General features: G+C 41.8%; 1 protein-coding gene across 1 annotated transcript; it reads right to left on the bottom strand.

The window, feature by feature from the left end:
* Positions 1-1,028: 1,028 nt before the first annotated feature.
* On the bottom strand, positions 1,029-19,813 carry UBAC1 (UBA domain containing 1). The gene is made up of 10 exons (XM_063432880.1): positions 19,603-19,813; positions 13,482-13,602; positions 12,564-12,637; positions 11,944-12,051; positions 8,594-8,696; positions 6,843-6,951; positions 6,157-6,382; positions 5,505-5,591; positions 3,781-3,919; positions 1,029-2,477 (listed from the first exon to the last, which is right to left on the bottom strand). Exons 1-10 carry the CDS (start codon positions 19,738-19,740, stop codon positions 2,362-2,364), a joined length of 1,221 nt encoding a protein of 406 aa, XP_063288950.1. The 5' UTR covers positions 19,741-19,813; the 3' UTR covers positions 1,029-2,361.
* Between the last annotated feature and the right edge of the window lie 785 nt (positions 19,814-20,598).

Raw genomic sequence — 20,598 nt, 5'->3', positions numbered from 1 at the left:
CATACCATGGCCACCCACAGCCCTGTCCCACCACACTTCCTTTTAGCATAAACATCTACTTAATGCATCGAACTATCTCAATATTTAAGTTATAGTGCCCTATCAGCTAAACTGTGTTTTGTGTTAACATAAAATTCCTTCCAAGTAATCTTGCTTTGCCAATGCATAGATCATTCATGGTGTTCAGTAGCCAATACAGTGTGAACAAAAAATCCATGTAGTGATTAGGAGTATCAGTATCAAGGTTCCAATAGCATTGTACAGCACTACTGAACTTGCTGGCACCATATAAATAAAATAATAATAGCAGGGAAGCTAGTGGTTTCTAAAAGGGTGGAGGGGGATGATGATTTGGATGCTCTCACATCTTGCTAGAACCAACCCTCCATAAAAGCCTCAGTGACTTGTTTAGTTGAAACATTTGACATTTTAGCCATGATGCTCGTTAGCAAATAGGAACCAGGTGCCGAACACAGATCTTACAGAATATTGTCAAAAACTTTGCTATGATTCACACAGCCTTGGCAAGGCCACCGTGGAATGGAACAACTGCCAATAAATAAAAAAAAATGCTAAAGATCTGCATAGCTTTACTTTAACAGCACGTCTCAAAAAACAAGAATATTTTAGACCAAATATGGTGAAACTCCTGATACACAAATCTCTGAATTTCAACTTGTTTATGCTCTGACGTGCTTGAAAAATTCACAGGGGTCTAGGATACTGGATGTAAAAAGCTTAAAGAATTAAAAAGAGAACGCAACTATGGGGCTGCGTATTTCAGCAATGTCGTTAAAGTATTAACTAAAAAAAGAAAGAAAGCATTTGTTTAAGACGGGTACCAATCACACATAACTGATGAAGCCAAACATGGTAGATTTATTGTTCTTGAGTTGCTGTATTTTCCGTGACGAGGGGGCCTACCTAGCACTTGTGGTGGGATTGTCTAAAATGCAAACAATGCAGGTTCCCTCTGTAAGGGCACGATTGTGCTAAAATCGGAGTGTAAATAACCAGAGGGCACAATATTGAGTTTTTGTCCATTTTCTGTGTTCTCTTATATTCTGTTTACACTTTCAATAAATACAGGAGTTACCAGCATGAAAAGAGAAAATCAGAAATTATTAAAAACAATCCAAATTAATACAGCCCAAAAGGTAGCAATACATAAGATAAACAATCACAAGAAAACAACAAAAAGATAAAAAAGTGAGTTGTAGTCATTACACAGGTTATAGTGGGGAAAAATAACAAGGGAATTACAAATCATATTCCAAAAAAAGGCAAGTTTGGAAAAGAAAATCTGATAATCTTTTTCTCCAGAAACTTAGCAATTTTCCATTAGTTTGGTAATTCCTTTGTTAATTCTCTTTAGTGAATAAACCCAGTATGTCTGCCTATATCAAGGGTTAGTGATGACTTAACATGGAGCTACAGAGATTTGTGGACTTCATTTCCCATAATGCTCACCTAGCAAACGACTTGGCAAGTCCACCAACATCTGCAGTGCCCTGATGTACCGGCACAGTACTAAGGAATAACCCGGTATGAAACCAGCATTCAATATCCGCCACTTTCTCTTGGCATTTATATCGGCCTGGTCCTTAAGATCACACACAGAGCCAAGATTGTATTATATCACATTTTTTAAAATGGGTATGAATACATGATTTTACCAAAGGCAGCTTTGCTGTAGGTCCAGGGGCAATATCCTGAAATCCACAACGGTTTTGTGATCCTGAAGACTGAAGAGGAACAAACACGTGACTTAGGATTTATTGGGGCAACAGGCTGCGGTACCCAATACTTTGGGGGACTACAATATTTCTTTACATAAAATTATAGGATATAGAATTCAATCCTGGGGCCGCATTTCAAAACCCTGGCGATATGACAAAACTGCAAAATCATTGCCATCTTGGTGCCAAGATAAAAGCATCTACTTAATATAATATTCTACTACACTGGGAATCAATCAACTTGCTTAAAAGTGTAGTTTTTTTTACATAATTCTCACTTTGTACGCTAAATTACAGGATCGTTCTACATCTGCATATTTCACAGCTTAGAAGAATATTGGTAGATTTACCAAACTATAAAAAAAACTTAAAACTTGAGAGCCTGGCTGGAAGAGAATTGCAGGATGTGCAGTCCAAGAGGGGCTTCCAGATCTGCTCTGTAAAGTAAAAATAAAATTTCCAATCAGACACGCGCACACCAACACACTCCTGAGAAGAACACCACAAGGCGATCAAACTCTCTAAAAACCCACCAAGGAGTTTGTAAACCCTCCCCACACAGAGAAAATCCCAGAGGCTATGGGAGACATTAAAAGGTCGTTCCCTCGGGGAGCGCAGAATCCTACGTGCGATTTAATGTTTGAAAAATCCTAGAGATTTGAAGCATTACAGGTCCTGTCTCAGGGTCGTTCATCCACTGAGTGCTGTTCAATGGGTTTTCAAGCATATCTTCAAAAGCTAAAGAAAAAAAGATAATATGTAATAAACACATCAATGTTAAATGAACAAACATATAAACACATACAAAAACATTATCAAGCATTGGAGATCCTGCATTTTCTGCAAATGCATGGGATTGGCAGCATCTGCAGTGAACTCTCTCGAACATGAATCGCAGGAATCTCTCAGTCAATCCTTCTAATCGTTGCTTTGCCTAGAGTTGTACATATTCATCCCAGCAAAAACAAGCTTCCTTCATCGTATACCGGGAACTAATTTACTAAAAGTAATGTTTCTGCTTATACTGTATACAAGGCACGAAGGCGTGTGGAATAAGGAAAAACCTGTAGCACAAATACTGAAAACACGATTGCACCACCACCTGGACATTTCCTGAAGGAAAAACGAACATCCACTTCCACGACAGTGAACTTCCCACTTTAATAGGAAGGGACTTACAGGAACTCTGCGATCACCATAACAACTTTATCAAAACGAAGTTGTTATGGTGCCAGGAGGCCCCCATTACATTATAGAATGCTTTAACTGGAAAGGCTGCTTCCAGCGCCGATCTCCAGGTACCACAGTAAAACAGAGTTACAGGAAGTGAGGAATGTTGCCAGGCAGGGGAGCCGCAGACTGGCAAGAGTGGCCGTCTGAGGTTTTAAGTCAATCAGTAGCTCCCCATTCATAAACAAAGGTACACACTTTTTTTTTTTTAGGAATGGGGTGCAACTGGCTTAGAGCATGGTTTAACCCCTTACGGTAAGAGTGTCAGGGACTTCCTGGCTCCATAATAACTTCATTTAGATTAAGTTCTTATTGTAACCAGAGTGTTCCTTTAAAGAAGTAGCTTGCTTGTTAAGATACTAGGGCAAAGTTCACCTTTTAAGTATTTTGATGTGAAACAGCCAATCACATTACCAGATAATAAATTTGAACCAAACAAGGATTCTACGTTCTAAGTTTTTAACAGAACAATAAAAAATAAAACCAACTCGGTACGTTCTCGACTCGTATAAGCCTGTTTTATTATTAGCATTATTACTGTAATAGTCGTTGTGGAGCTAACCTAATATCACATAGATTGCTATCGTTTAAAAAACTGCTTAGCTTAACATGTTTGACAAAAAAGAAAATTTGTGCAAGTTTATCATGCCACTGTTTAACCTATATGCATCTTTATGTTATTAAACGCTGTTGTGGCGCATGACAATGCTCTGTAACCACCCGCACATCAAAAATAAAGAATTAAAAAAAAAAAAAATAAAAAAAAAAAAACCAAGTTAGTTATCTGTGAGAGCAGTGTCGATCTACTTACCTAACAGTGTTTTTGGATTAGTTAAGCCTAGCTGCACTACAGGGTTATCCAAGATGGCTTGGAACAGAGGGCTCGTGGTATCGATTCCTTTGTCTAAATCCTCCGGTGAAGGTTTCTTGTCTCCTAACAGCCACTCACACTGCAATAAAACACAGCTTGTTAACAAGTTATTGCTTTTTCCGAAGCTTACTGTGCCCTGTATAAATGTATCAATCACATGCTGCAAGAAGATAAACTCCATGGCATTGCATTTCATTGTTCTTAAAAGAACACTCCGAACACCTAAAGCACTTTAGCTCTAGGTGTTCAGAGTGTTCCTTTAAGGAGGGATCACAAAAGGTACTCCCCTCCACCCTTCCATGTGGGGCATACCATGTTCTCATCATTACCGTGGGTGCTGGACTACTAAATCACATCTCGGGGCTCTCTATCAAATAGAGTAACATGTAAGAGGAAGCATGGAAGATAGATGTGTGACGCCAGGAAACAGATCTCCTGCTCCACCCGCTAGATCACAAGGGACTACAAAACAGATGAAGTGTCGGCGGATGCCTCCCCTGATTTCATTCTTTATTTTGGGTCAGGCACAAGCAAATCAAAAATACGGCATCATGTTAAAGTCTTTCCATGCTGTACCCTTTTTCCATTATTTCATAACAGAACAAACAATATATAAAACCGTACAGAACATGTCCAGGTATATGTTATTTTCAATACAGGAACACAGGAACCTGCTGAAAACACGGGAATCCTCTTGTTATTCACAGAACTGCATGTCTCATTAAACTATGTTTACAAAAACCTGAAAGAGCTTCCCAGAGGTCTCAGAAAGGGTATCTACGCACACCCTCATTGTCCTTTAAAAGAAGGAAGAACAAAACAACCACCAGAAACCAAAAATGCACGAGAGTGCAGCGGTGACACCGGCTCCTGGTGTGGAAGCGGACTCGACATAACAATATGGTTGTGCCCGCCAGGGACAGGTTCAGGTAAGTAAATCTCGCTCCTTTACCTGCCGCCTCCGGACCCCCAGCAGCGATGTCACCATCGTGGGGTTTTTACTTTAAGTACGTTGTTCACCAGTCGTGGGCAGCTCTTTTTAACCAGTATGTCAACTCCATTAGGTTTCCAGAAGGAACTAGAGATGTAGGCTCTGTCGTAATTATGATCCGTTCATTTTATCTTAGAGGACCTGGGTATATGGGTCTCCTGGACAAAAGCCAGAGCTGCTAAATTGTATCAGTAACTGGTGAGCAAATATGGCACCCTTGATTCCACAATGTCTAAGGGAGCGAGGATCTGGTATTTAATGATTTCATTCTAGGTAGGTATAATCCCCACCCCACACCTGTACACAGCTTTGTTCAATGGTTTACATTATGCACTGCCTGTTTGAGACACAGGATTTTGAAAAATATTTTTCTTGTTTCGGTCTCAAATTATTTAACCAGGAATGCACACTTGCCTTTTACACACGTCCAGGGTTCTAGATGTTATTTTCAATATTTTAGTGTTGGTAAATAGCTGTAAGTGTGCAGGTAATCGTTTGCATATACAATGAGAAAATAGGAATAGTTATAGCAGTCCTCGGCACTGCAAGGGTTTTAAACTGTATTTTCCATGATTCTCCACCAGGAAACTCTTCCCAAACATCAATTAGCCGAAACCTGACACAGAATGAATTATGCACAATAGATGAAACAAATTTGTCTGCCAATACTCACTGCTGCGTCTTGCTGATTGTTATTCACCCGCAAAGCATCTATAACCTCTTTTTCATCAAACCCCATCTCCATCAAAGCTATGACAGCCTACAATACAGAGAGCAAAATGTGAACGGTTACAAACGGCACAGAAAGCAGACCACGTTTCTTTCACACTGAGCAGGATCTGAGAGGTGCGTGGTAAGATGGTTTATCCACTAAAGTGAGAATGTATTGGGAATTCAAAGTGATATTCCAATTGGCAGCAATTCTCACTTTAGTGAATAACCGGTTTGTTTCCCCCAAGTTGTTAGCACAATAATGCTTTTAATGAAACATTATAGATCAATGGAAATCATATACCAGACCTCCAGCTATTTATAAATTGATAATTCCCCAAATCTTTGCCTGACAAAAAAAAAGGCACAGGCTTGTTGGAGTTGATCTAATGAACCCAACTCTGATCAAAACTCTGCAATCTTCAGATTTTAATTCCTGCTCTGTACTGCCACGCAATCCCTCAAACTTCCCATACTCCCAGCCTTCAGAACAGGAAACAGAATCCCAAAAAGATTCTTTCTGCAGGAGATCCAGGTTCCTAGAACTTGGTTACTTCCCTCAATTGATCAGTGAAATATCAAAACTTGGCAACGCTTGATCGGGTGCCACTTACACGAGGGTCTGGACGGAATTCTCGTTTCCTGCGTATCTTCTTAAATATTTCTGTAAGCTCATCCTTCAGGTCCTCGCCAGTGGCCCCTTGGCTTGATCTTGACTCCGCTTCACTGGGTGCAGTGCCCCCTGCTGCTTCGGAGAAGTTCTCACATGGAAGAGGAGTGTCTACTGTGGGGTCATCCGCATGTTCGATCAGCCACTCCATGGCCTGTGTTACCGACATGCTGTGCAATAAATAGAATAAACACCATAAAAAAAAAAAAAAAAAAGATGGCACTCAAATCTCGATAGAGAGTGCAGGTTCTAAGTCCCTCCCACTGGTCCTCAAGCTACATATAAAAACACTATTAAAACTTGGAAAACATTGAAACTATTCCATTCAAAAGTGGACCTGGAAACATTTGACCTTCACGGTTTTAATTCCACCAGAAGATCGTTGACTCGAAAACATTGGAAATGTGAGTTATACTGTTAATCGGTGTAACAAACCTTCATGCTCTGTATTTGTAATTTAATGACAAAAAAAAAAAAACCAGGTAATTTTTATTTAAAAAAAAAAAAAAATACAAAAATTGTCAAGAAGCAGTATCTATGTTTATGGTGTTACTGCCCTCTTGTGGTTTCCTTGAGAATGCATGCAGGGAATTATTTTTTATAAACTAAATAGAAGTGTAAGCTACCCACTGATTTAAACGCAGGGCTTTGACGGCTCTGCTTTCTGGGAATCCCATCTCGGTTAACTGTCTCAAGGCAATTTCATCCACTCGATCCTCCTCATCTTCATCCAACATGGCTGGAAAGACAGCATCGGAGTCATAAGAACATAAAATGCAGAGAAGTCACATCTAGAAGTGCTAGACAGATATTTATGGATATTCCCATTGAAAACAACAGACGCTTTGGGATTGGCTGAGACTTCAAACGGTAAGTTTTTATGTATTATCTATATAAAAAGGATTTAAAAAACTGAAACCAGATTGTCACTTTTATAAAAACACCCCTGAGATCATTGGTAGTATCGCCCTCATGATTCACCCACTAAACAAATAACTTCTAAATGCATGAATTTGGTTTCCCAAAGGAGTAAGTGAAGCTTAAAAGGACCGTAAATCTGTGATAACATCCTGGACTCAATGAACACATCTCACGCCGCAGATCTTTGAGGCTTTCTGGATCCAAAACAAATAAGACTGGGCGACGGCTGCTTGAAATATCACAGTTTAGCAATCTGCTCGACTGAGGGCAAACAAAGTGTATTAAAGCTGCTCTAAAATTAGTATTTCATAAAGATAACATCTATATCTTTACCAATATACTTTGTCTTAGTAGATTTTCTACACCTAACAAAACTTGAGAGAAAGCAGAGCTACTGCCATCAAGTTGTGTGATTTCCACCAGGAAATATAGGAAAAGGGCAGTGTCTATAGTCTTGCAGGATCCTCCATAGACATCATTGTTGTACACTTGCGCAAGCCTAAGAATGCAAAACTGATGTGGGCTCCTAGGACATGAAGCACCAGGAAGTGAAGAGGATTGGCAGGAAAAACAAAGCGGCGGCCACAATTGCCATGTTCAGGTACATAAAACTCACCTTTCCCTGACCCCACTAGCCACCGATCACCAAGCAGAGCAGTTACCGTCAATGGTCTTTGCAAAATATGAAGAGAGCTGCTTTTAAAAAAACACTATAAAAAAACACTACTATATGCAGGCTGTGTCAGTCAGAGCCAGGGTGGGTGTGGCTGGGGGTACATAAACGGAAACAAAAGTGATTTAACCCATAAATAAAGAATTGAGCAGCAAGACTGCAGGGCCATGATCTATACACAGAAACTGCTTCATTAAACTAAGGTTGTTTTGGTGACTGTAGTGTCTCTTTCAAAAAAACACAGACTTTGCAAAATTTCTGAAAGTCTGAGAATTTTATTGAGTTCATTAAATGAAAATTTCAAGCACCATAACCACGACAGTGCCTTGGCCCCTCCTAGCGTAACTAGTCAAACCGTCTGTCAATGGTTTGATAACTTACCTGGGATCTGCCGGATACCATTTACCTCCTCCTGAGAACAGGAATCTCTCTGCTTCCAAAGAGCCAATAAAAGCTACTAGCCTGAGCTCACAATGGAGGAACTGGGGCATGCACGTCAGACCCCAACAAACTGTTTTAGCCCTTACATGGAGAAGGGGGAGTGGAGTGAAGAAGCACAAAGGCATGCTGTAGTGGTTATGGTGCTTGGAGTGAACACAAACTTGCTTAATTGTTATTAAAAAGAGTGGAGTTCTAGCCAAATATACAGGGTGAGACACGCTTTCATAAATCTCTATAAAAAAAATATATGCCCATAATGTAATGAAATGTAGGTCTCACTTATTTGAATACTTTCATATGTTCTGTCCAGAGTGCATACAAAAATCCCAAGTTGGTAAATACGCACCATTGGCCTTTTTAAATAACTCAACGGCGTCTGGGTTCAGCGCCAGCAACTTTTGAGCAACTTCAATTAATGACACCAAGATTTTCCTAAGCTCAGTTTGAAACTAAAAGAAAACAGAGAGGATTAATTAAATACTCCAAATTGGGGAAATAAAATGTTTGTGGTAAATAACAGAGGCTTTATTTAATATGAAAAGTATAAAATAAAAAGTGAACAAGTAAATTAAAGAACAAAACACTGTGTGTGTGAGATTCTCAATTCATTAGGTTTACTAAAGGAAAGAGGGAAATGGTCGGTGTGTGATTCTCAATTCCATACTTTTACTAAAGGGGCTTTTAATAAAGAGAAGTGACGTTGCAAATTTAGGATAACATTAGCAATTTGGGACTATATTTGAGCTGGAAAATGTTATAAAATTAAACACTTTTTGCCTAAAAGTGTTAAATTAAATTGTCAATTTAATAAAATTCAGTGTTAAGAGAATAAATCTCTAGAAAATGTATTCAGGTATCACAACAATCGTCATAATCGTCATTCTCCGGTAACGAGTTTTATCACCCTGGGTATTGAAGTGGCAGCTGACAGCGCCAAGTGTCCCCGACACCTGCCAGTCCACCAAGATTAATGACAGGTTCATTGAAAAGTTTGTAAGCTAGTAACTTTGACCGGAGAATGACAAACTCTGCCTCGGCAGGTTCCTCCGGATCCATCGGCAGAGCTTAGTTCCCACATTGTAATCCATTAAAACAACAATTCATGGCTCAACTGAAGACGGGGAACAGGCTGTCAGATTCCTGCATGATGTCAGTCTGTCTCATACAGAGCCCTGATTGGAGTAACCAAAAGACCAGGCAGAGTAACATTTGGTACACACCAATCACAGCTCTATGAAACACTTTCATCCACCCCTAATTTCTCCTGTCATTCTCTGGCTATCTCCTCATATAACGCTAACCTCATGTAGGCCTAGGATGCTGCTCCTCAAGGAGGACGTGCATCCAACCATTGCAAACTAACCTGACCGCTGCCGGCAGAGATGCTCCCGTTCAGTTGAGCGCCGTTGTCAGACTTTCCCCATTATAAAATGATCTTGCGTCCTGCGTTCATACAGAGGAGCCCTCGCCCATCATATTTTCCACTCTCATTAGTCCATACTCCCACAATCTCAAGCATCTCTATGATACCGTCCACTCGCTTTCAGCCAATAGCTTTGCATGCTACTTTACCGACAAGATTGACCAGCTAAGGAAAGAATTCTCCCCACTTCCCTCTCAACCACACTTGGACCATGCCTTTCCTACCCTTCAGATCATCCCCTCGTCTACTGAACAGGAGGTGGCTGTGCTTCTCTCTCGCCCCACCACTGTCAGCTTGATCCCATCTCACCATATCAAATGTCTCTCCCCCTCCCAATGTATTGTGCCGTCCTTCACACATATCTTCAACTGCTCTCTTTCTTCTGGCATTGTCCCTGCTTCCCTAAAACATGCTACCGTCGTACCCATCCTTAAAAAAGCCATCTCATGAACAGTCTTCCCCTTCCAACTATCGTCCCATATCTCTGCTCCGTTTTTCCCCAAAACGTCTAGAATAACTTGTCTTTACCCATTTGGTTTGCTTTCTCAGTTCCACCTCTCTCTTCGACCATCTTCAATCTGTTTTCTGTGCCATCCATTCTACGGAGACTGAACTGATTAAAGTAGCAAATGTTCTAATCATGGATAAATCCAAAGGCCACTACTCCATACTACTTCTTGACGTCTCTGGTGCCTTTGACATTGTTGAACATGCCCTCCTTTTTTTTGTTTTAACTCTTCAACCCCATGGTCTCTAGGCACGGTCCTCTTGTGGTTCTCCTCCCATCTATCCCAATGTTCATTAACTGTTTTCTTTTTCTAATAACACCTCCTCCCCTCATCCGGTCTACGTTGGAGTCCCCCAAGGCTCTGTTCTTGATCTCCATTTGTTTTCTCTCTAAGCAAACTTATTTTTCCACCACCTGAATGCCAATGCCATCGAGGTATATCTCTCCTTCCCTATTCTCTGCCCCGCTAGAAGAGACATCACCGGTTGTCTTTCTTCCATCTCTGATTGGATGTCCTCCTGCTTCCTGAAACTCAATCTCTAAAACTAATTTTTTTTGTTTTTCCTCAACAGAATACCGATCCTTCTCTTTCTCTCCCTGCAAGTGGATAGTACCCGCATCAGCCTGTCCATGCACGCTCACTGCCTTAGTGTTCTCTTTGATTCAGGCCTCACCTTTACGCCTCAAGTACAGTCTGTTGTCACATCCTTCTGATTCCACTTTAAAAATATTGACCTTTCTTATGCAAGATGCTGCTAAGGAGCTTGTTCATGCTCTAGTAATCTCTCACATTGATTACTGAAATACTCTCCTTATTGGTCTCCCCAGAAACCGTACTGCCTTGCTACAGTTTGTAGTGAATGTTGCCGCTAGATTGATTTTTGTCTCCTGTTGCTTCTCTCACACCTCACCCCTCTGTCAATCCTTACATTGGCTCTCTGTATCCTAAAGGGAGTCAATTAAAAATGCTAACCCTTCCCTATAAAGCTCTAAACAACTCTAGTCTCTGTTCCATTTAAATTTGTAGCTATGCCCCTTCTGGTAACTTTTTGATGTCCGCTTGCACACCTACTGCTAACTCATGCTTGCAGGACTTCTCGCAGATGTCACCTTTCCTTTGCAACAGCCAGCCTACCCGCATTAGATTCTCCCCTACCCTTCAAGTTTTTAAGAGGTACCTCAAAACACATTCTTCAAGAATGCTTATGGTCTCCCAGAGTAACTGCTATGTCACAAACCTGCCTCTCTTGCTCTTAAAAGGGCCACACGCCACTCTTTCTTCCTTCCCACCTTTTTCCTAGTTTGCTACCCCCCCAATGCCCTTCTTATTGTGTTTGTTATAGCCCATCTCCTCTAGACTGTAAGTTTGTTGGAGCACGGTCCAAATCAACCTATTTTTCCTTTAACATTTTGCAATTGTTTCATTTGTTAAATGTCCCCCTTTTATAATATTGTAAAGAGCTGCTGAATAAGTTCACAATGTATAAATGTCAAAAATAATATTTAACTAATTCGAATATCATGGATAGCCAAGCATTTGTTCTTTCAAAGTGTCAGGAGTTATATTTGAGTAGTTCAAGCACCTGCTCCCACAGCTCGCTTTACAAGTATATTCATGTAAATATATAGGCCAAACCATCTATAAATCGGAAAAATTCTCAGCTAGGTTTTCAGGTCAGCCACTTAATATAAGAATGGTCGGAAATCTATGTAAAATATTGATAAGTGAAAAGATTAATCTATTCTCATAGCGGATACTACTCACGTCTCGCATGTTGTGCTGCGTGACAGTGCGGTCTGCGTTGCGAGCAGGAAGAGAGGAGGTGGCCTTGAGTATTGCGTCTTTGTCCGGAGCATTCTGTTCCTGCTTTCTCTGTGAAAAGAAAGAATCGTGACTTGTACTCAATGAACGGGAAACTCGTAGAGTAGGAAAGAGGACTATGGTACAAATATGATAGGAGCAAACCACTTACACTCAGCTGATCTTTTTAAAATTAGTTTGGCAACTTATACAAATCAAATATTTATACACAGCCTGTTCTTATTTTTAGCAAAGAGGGACGTTACCATCAGTCTGTTCAAAACATATGGCCTGTTCCCAGCACAGTGGAATCCTGGGAGCTAATCACTGATCCCACGTTATGATTGGTCACTGGTACTACCTACATTCTAAAACAATTCTTTCTTTATCAGTAAGTGTTTGTGGATTTAGAGCATGCGATGCATTTAGATGATAGGGCGTTTTTGGATCGAAAAAAAACTCAAGACAAAATAATTAACTGTTGGGTTTATCATTTTAAAGCAACGCACAGACATTTATAGAACACACAACCAATATGACGGTTTGTGTCGCAGCCACTACAAGAACACTATAACGAACGATACCTTTTCCTCAGCCGACACTTCGGCCATCTTTGGCGGTGGAGGTGGTGCTCTCTTTTTAACCAGTAACAAGACATCTACAGGAGAGAGAAGACAATAAACAAATTAAAAAGGAAAAGTAAATACAATAAATTCACGCTTGCCAACAGAACGAACACAGTCATTTCAAAGTCTGCAAAACTATATGAAACAAATGTAAGCAGACCTTGTCCTGAATGCCTATTTATAAGATTGCCTAAATTGCTATGCAGAAATCAAAAATTTATTTTTTTCATTATTTGCTAAATAACAACGATTAAATAGATATTCAAGTAGCAGGCAACCATGAAGGTTGGGTGAGTCAGGCATTAAATGCTAAAAAAATATGTTCTAAGAGAGACAGATAAAAGTATTATGGAAGAAAATGCTACGAAAAAAATAAACAAAAACAACTGCTGCAGATATTTATCGAATTTTTACAGCTCTCGTGCAGCTTATGTTCAGTATATCCATTCTCAAGTAGTTTCATTTATGAAAAACCAAGAACGAGTCTACTCAATGAATGAGCCAAACAGAATTGCTGATGATCTGGGGGCTATGCGAGAATGTATTGATATATACAATACTCTCAATGAAACCAGCGTGAGGACAGGGAGACTAGCTGGAAGATCTCTTAAAATGCGTTCTCTCTATAAAACAGAAACAAGGTGGTGCAGTGATCATCCCAGGACTGGAATGTCACACAATAGAAGAATCAGACCAGAGCTTAAAATTTCAAGTCCTACATTACTAGCCAGGCCGTAAAAGTTACTTGCCACTGAAGGATCCATGGTACATTCGCATGGACTAGATTTTGAGCCTTGATTACAATGCATGCTTGACTAATCAATATGGCTTTTTATATATAGTTTGTAACAGAACTGTCTTAGAAAATGCAATTACCTTTGTCCTGAATATTCTCTTCTGCAACGGTCTTTGTGTCGGACAACACACGTTCTGAAGAGGCGTGGATCAACTTGTGATGTGTTAAGGTTTTAGGATCTTCGAAGCTGCCATGGGCGCACTGTGGGACAATGGATATGATTAGAGGTTCAAAGTTCACAGAGGTTAACATATTAGCTAAATGTGAAAGGCCAGGAAGGAAACAATATTACATTTTATTTTCAAATAAATTTTAGGATATCTCCAAAGAACAGAACAGAGAATAATGGAGGACTAGTCTGTTCAGAGACCAAAAGAACAATCAGAAAGAAAACACTCTTACATGCCAAAATGGAAACGGGTCAACATTCTATCAGTGAGGGTGGTGAACATAGAGAGTGGCGCATACTACTCCTTTAACGATCTACTTTTTCTACAGGAAATTTAACTCTAGTGTATCTGTCACCCTTGATTTTAAGAACATGAATACCCACTAGATGGCGATAGTGGATTGATCGAAGGCCAGTGGTTCCCAACCTTATATTTCACTTGTGTACCTCTTATATTAATGAATAGTTTGTAATTAACATAGTTGCTGTTATTTCAAAAAGTATATGTTTTTCTTTGATCCATCTTTCCAGCTCCTCTCCTGCCTGAGGCTCTCCCTGCGGTTGGGAGGCTGCACATGCCAAAGTCGATAGCGGTGACAATGCTCATGTATTTGCTGTGGTCTGCAATTATTTTACTTTAAGGTAAACAGACAGGATCCTTCCATGCATGGGCTCGTGCAGGTAGTGTCAATACATGACGTGCCTTCGCGCCCTGGGTCAGAATCCTACTCTCTCTCTCTCTCTCTCTGGTCCCTCCTCTCCCTCGAAAAGCAACGTCGGGCCCTATGATTGCGGTCGTCATGTCTGTGTCTATGGCTGCATAACCAGAAACAAAGTGATTTAACCCCTAATAGGCAGAGAATGGAGCAGTGAGACTGCAGGGGCGTGATCTATACACCATTAATCTAAAGCGTTTTCTATGCTTATAGTATCCCTTTAAATTTGAACATCAGATTTACCATAACAAAAACCATTTGTACACCATGTCAAATCGACAATGCTATACACAAGTGTAGTCTCAAGTTATACCATCCGTTGTGTAAGCTGGAGTCTGCATACAGAGATACGGCACATTTTTATTGCAGGTGGAACTCCACCTCTGGAAGCAGTTAGCTAGCTCAGAACAAGAGTTCCAGGATGGTTAATGTTAATTCTGTGCATAAAAGGCATCTGTCGTCAGAATAGCATGTTAGTGACAGATTACCAATGACAGCATGCCCCCAATCCCCTCCAGGAGTCACTCACCCTGCAGTGAGGGGAAGTGGTGTGCCCAAAGGAGCATCGGGTTGCAGGGATACAAGTTAATACTTTCTTTATGATAGGGGGGCTTACTTCGTACAAAAATATAGTTATTGTTTTTTTGGGGGGTATGGTTATTTGGTATGGTTTGGGTGCCTATAGAGTCTCTTTAAGAACAGGGCAAATTCATATTATGGTCTGAACAATGTACAGAAAAGAAAAAAAAGCCAAAGCTCTCTGAAGAGAGTATTGAGAATGTTTAATGACTCGAAACTATTTCGGAGTAAGAAGATGCCTTTTCCAGCCCTGCGGATTGCCTCCAGCAGCTAACTACATTTCACACTGTACCTTCAAAATAGCTTTTAAAGGGCTCGGAAAACACTCTTGCGAGGCTGCCAGAGTCTTTGCTGGTTACATCAACATCCTCTGCCATTTGTATCCCTAAAACCAGAGCACTTTTATACATTACATAGAGTGAGATACTTTGCTACTCAAATAGCTCCCTGTCTGTGCCAACAATGATGTCAGCCGTGAGTGCTCTTCCCAAAAGGCTTTTCTGATGGACTCCCAAACTTTCAAATGGCATTTCTAGTGAACGTTGTAATAAATCCTCCTAGCTCTCAGAGCTACAGGGAATATGATATCCAGCCTGTCTCATGGCATAATTTCTACTGTTCGGGAAAACACTTCTCGATCCAAACTACACGAGCGTACTATATAAAGAGCCGTGCTAGGAATGTAAACCAGTGGAACAGCACCCGATTTGCTCTCTGTACATACCACAAAATAGGAGAGTACTGTAAACAAACTAAAAAATAACCGACAGATTATATTTTCATCATTACACTATTTTCAAATTTAAATTAAAAATATTAGATATATTCAGACTAAAAAGAAAATCCAAAACGATTGAATAAAAGAGTACTACTCCCAATACCCTTTCAATGCATGGATAGGTAAATACATTTATATTCTAAATAAAATAAACCAAAATATTAAAAATATTGAAATACATAAATATTGGTGTGAATCCAAATGATGTCAGACTGCACTTAATGATGTCCTCATAGAGTGGTAATATATACTATACCTGTGCAGAGAATATTATAAGCAGAGGTGCGGAGCATTACACTAGAAGTTGTTAAAGATATTAGTTCTGGTTCAGTTAATGTGTCTAAAATGTCCAGTTAAGTGAAAAAACACAGCTGCTTCACTGAGAGTTTTTTGCTTTTTTATTTTTTTATTAATGCGGCGTTCTAACGACTATAACCAATAAACACTCATTGTCCAGCCTGCTGGACAGCAATGATACGCTGAATTGCTGGGGGTGGGCAAACTCAGTACACACAAGCAATCATTGCCAACCAAATTGAACTGAGTGTGCACAGCTCTTGGGGTCTGGAGTGTCCCTTTAAGTTAAAGGAGGCACTGAATGCTGTACCCTTATGGGGTTGAGACTACGCCGAGTTATCCTAGCAATGAAGGGTGAATAGGAACCCGCTATAAATAGTGAGGAGAAATCGGAGCGGCTCTGGTTTGGACTATTAATAACAGGGGAGTTGTGACATATAGAGTCCAGAGAAGCGACAGGGGCCCTTGATAGTCAACAGAGACAACCAAACACATTCAGCGCTCCAAAACAAAAAGTCAATTCAAAATCCCTAATGATGGAGTAAAGGGACACTAAGCCCCATCATGTTAAAGATTTATACCTGTATATAGTTTAAAGGTCATCCTTGTGCCCAGGAAGCAGCCAGTTACTAAAAGAGACACAAAAGGTCAGGTCTTGAAATTCTGCTGGGGATCCAAAACTCGCTTTTTTGGTGTATTTTATTTGCCCTCAGAATCAAAGGATACTGGGAGTTTTAGTCTAGCAACAATGATTAGTTTCTGCTGTTAATTGTTTTCATACTACGCTTATCGGATTACTAAATACTTCATGATCATGGAAGACCACTTACATGGCTGCCTTATATCACCAAAGCAGTGAAGCAACATTTCACAACTAAACAAAAATATATATCGCCAACATATTCCGTAACGCCACTCAAAGCAGTGACTGTGCTGACATCTTCCTGGTCTCATTTATACAGTGTATACGGGTAAGGCTGAAACAGTGATTTGGGCAGAGAATACAAATATTTAGACCAAATCAGCTGGGCTGGAAAATGGCTGCTTTAATGAATTTTTAGTTTGAATATTTCCACTCAAAATTGGCAATTTCATAGTCAGTGGTCCAAATTTCACAGTTTAGAAGATTATCCTAAATAAAAACAGGTTGTAGACCATTTAATTGTATAATATGTAATTTAATAATCAATTTCCTGATTACGAAATACAGGTTTAAAAGCGCTCAAGGCACAGCTTTCGGAGTCCTTATTAAAGAGACAGCGATGGCGTTCAATGAATCGTCACTAAAATCCGAGCTAAAGAATGAGGACGCAGCCCATGTCCCCGAGGGATGTAGATGCAGAATCTATTCATTGGGAAGACATGTGACCGTGTCATGGTATAGACCAGAGTGTATACATTACAGAGACACTGCGTTGGCTGTGCTCCAACACAACTTTGCACAGTCACATGATCAATGGAAACTCATTTCACGAACACCACGCTCCAGGGATTTATTCCACAAACTGGGAGTTGTGGAGAAATGACGTGTATAGCTATATACTAATTTGATAAACCCCCAATATTCAGAGAGCTCACACTCTTATAACCACAGTAATGGCGGATGTATACAGCGCAGGGTATCAGTACTGTGATAGAGGAGGGCTGTGTATACATTGTATACATGCAGCTTACACTGTATACTAAACGGATTTGGCCGATATACAATGTGTTAAATAGGTGTATATACTAGCTGCACTAGCGGGCATTTTTCCAATGGATTATTTAAGTACTCTTACACGTCAACATGGTTTATAAAATGAGAGTTCAAAATAGAGGAAAATTAAACATAAAAAGCATTTCCCTATAGTCCAGAATATGTAGCCTGGTTCCAAAAGATGGAACCCCTAAAAACGAGGCATCTGACACAGACTCCCCATGATACAATCCAGGTCTACATATAACCCCCCCACCCCCAAAAAAATAGACCACACCAAACACAAACAGCCCCGCCCCTGGGGAGGGAGAGCACACATGTCGCCCAATGTCAGAAGAGGAAACCCCCCACAAATAGGAAGTCACAGTCTTCGTATATCCCGCCAAAACAAACGCTCCATGATGACAGGTCTCCCATAAACATACAAGTGAAATGTCTACCTCACCCCAGTCTATTAGGAGGGGCTCCCCTCTCATATAACACACTGAGCAGGGATCCCAACGTGTACACACAGTCCCTCAGCAGGGATATCTAGATATACATATACACACTCCCACACAGCAGCAGAGTCCCCGTATTTGCACACACAGTCCCTGAGCAGGGTTCCCCCTTTATACATTGAGCCCCTGAGCAGGGGTCCTTCTATATAAATATATATTTATACACACACAGCCCCTACCCCCTCTATACATCCAGCCCCTACCCCTCTATACACCCAGCCCCCCCTGAGCAGGGGTCCTTGCATATAAATATACACACACAGTCCATGAGCAAGGCCCCCTTCTATATACCCAACTCCTAACCTATTTTATACACCCAGCCCCTGAGCAGGGGTCCTTCAATATAAATACACACACCCAGCCCACCCCCACCCCCTTTATAAACTCAGCCCCTGAGGTGCCCCCTCTCCATGCACCCGTGTCATGCCCCCTCCCTCCATACAGCCTGTGTTCCTCCCCCTCCCCCAGTGTCCCCCCTTCCCCCAGTGTCCCCCCTTCCCCCAGTGTCCCCCCTTCCCCCAGTGTACCCCCTCCCCCCAGTGTACCCCCTCCCCCCAGTGTACCCCCTCCCCCCAGTGTACCCCTCCCCCCAGTGTACCCCTCCCCATACAACCTCTCTACATACACCCTGTGTCATGCTCCCCCTCCCCATACAACCTCTCTATACACCCAGTGTGGGGGTCCCCCCCTCTCTATACACCCAGTGTGGGGGTCCCCCCCTCTCTAAACACCCAGTGTGGGGGTCCCCCCCTCTCTAAACACCCAGTGTGGGGGTCCCCCCCTCTCTATACACCCAGTGTGGGGGTCCCCCCCCCCTCTATACACCCAGTGTGGGGGTCCCCCCCCCCTCTATACACCCAGTGTGGGGGTCCCCCCTCTATACACCCAGTGTGGGGGTCCCCCCCCCTCTATACACCCAGTGTGGGGGTCCCCCCCCCTCTATACACCCAGTGTGGGGGTCCCCCCCCCTCTATACACCCAGTGTGGGGGTCCCCCCCCTCTATACACCCAGTGTGGGGGTCCCCCCCCCTCTATACACCCAGTGTGGGGGTCCCCCCCCCTCTATACACCCAGTGTGGGGGTCCCCCCCTCTCTATACACCCAGTGTGGGGGTCCCCCCCCCTCTCTATACACCCAGTGTGGGGGTCCCCCCCCTCTCTATACACCCAGTGTGGGGGTCCCCCCCCCTCTCTATACACCCAGTGTGGGGGTCCCCCCCTCTCTATACACCCAGTGTGGGGGTCCCCCCCTCTCTATACACCCAGTGTGGGGGTCCCCCCCTCTCTATACACCCAGTGTGGGGGTCCCCCCCCTCTCTATACACCCAGTGTGGGGGTCCCCCCCCTCTCTATACACCCAGTGTGGGGGTCCCCCCCCTCTCTATACACCCAGTGTGGGGGTCCCCCTCTCTATACACTCAGTGTGGGGGTCCCCCTCCCCTATACACCCAGTTTGGTGGTCCCTACGTGTTTCAGGCAGCGCTCCTTCAGTCTGTCCACCGTGGTGTCCTCAGTGACCTCCTCCAGCCACTCGGCCCCCTCCATGGAGCACACATGGACCCTCAGCACCTTCCCAGCGAAGATCTTCTCCTCCTGCACGAACATGGCCGGGGGGCCCCGGAGGCATACCGAGCCACACCGGCTGCCCTGTGTCACCACGTCTTCCTCCGCCTGCACAGGCCGGACACCGGAACTGCTTCCCGAGGGATGCCGGGACATGTAGTCCACAGCACAGACTGCAATGACAGGCAGCTCCAGCAGGGGGCGAGCGCGCACCATCCAACTTCAACTGACTGAGAGGCCAGGGCTCAGCTACTGCTGGGTGATTGGTTTACAATCTTTATTAACCTTCATCATCATCTTAAACTATCAATATTATTGTTAATATTATCATCATTATTATAACCACATCAATATACACATTATCACTATTATTAATATTATTATCATTATTATAAACCACATCAATATACACATTATCACTATTATTAATATTATTATCATTATTATAAACCACATCAATATACACATTATTACTATTATTGTTATAAATCATCATCAACATTTATCATTACCATCATTTTATTATTATTTTTATCCTAATCATTGTTCTATAATCACTATATCTGGTGTACACAATTGAATATATTCGTACATTGAGTATATATCTGTATAACTAGGAGACCGTCTACCCTGAATCCTTTATCGAGACGGCGCCCCTACCTGATGGTTGATAAAGTACAGTTGTCAGTGCAAGTGAATACCCAGTAAGGTCCTGTTGTTATGGTACTTTTTAGCAGTAAACCAAAATGTTTAAATGTCTATCTGTTCCTGTCCAAATTAATGAAATAAATTGCGTATATACGCTGAAGTAATTAAGTCTGACACACAAGGTTCAGGTTAAAATAACTTCGAGAAAATTTATTGGCAAGTGATTAAAAAGCGGACGCGCAGGTCCTTTTA

Source organism: Pelobates fuscus, chromosome 9 (assembly GCF_036172605.1).
Source record: "Pelobates fuscus isolate aPelFus1 chromosome 9, aPelFus1.pri, whole genome shotgun sequence".
Lineage (NCBI taxonomy): Eukaryota > Metazoa > Chordata > Amphibia > Anura > Pelobatidae > Pelobates > Pelobates fuscus.
Note: the sequence above shows the minus strand (reverse complement) of the source record. Positions and strands in the feature narration are given on the sequence as shown.

Bases quoted from the DNA above. Each gene is read 5' to 3' on its own strand.
- UBAC1 (XM_063432880.1), bottom strand. From the start codon at position 19,740: ATGTTCGTGCAGGAGGAGAAGATCTTCGCTGGGAAGGTGCTGAGGGTC. The intron at 12,052-12,563 runs GTATCGTTCGTT...TTCTTTTCACAG, and splicing joins AAGTGTCGGCTGAGGAAAAG to AGAAAGCAGGAACAGAATGC. The intron at 5,592-6,156 runs GTAAGTGGCACC...TCTGTATTGTAG, and splicing joins AATTCCGTCCAGACCCTCGT to GCTGTCATAGCTTTGATGGA.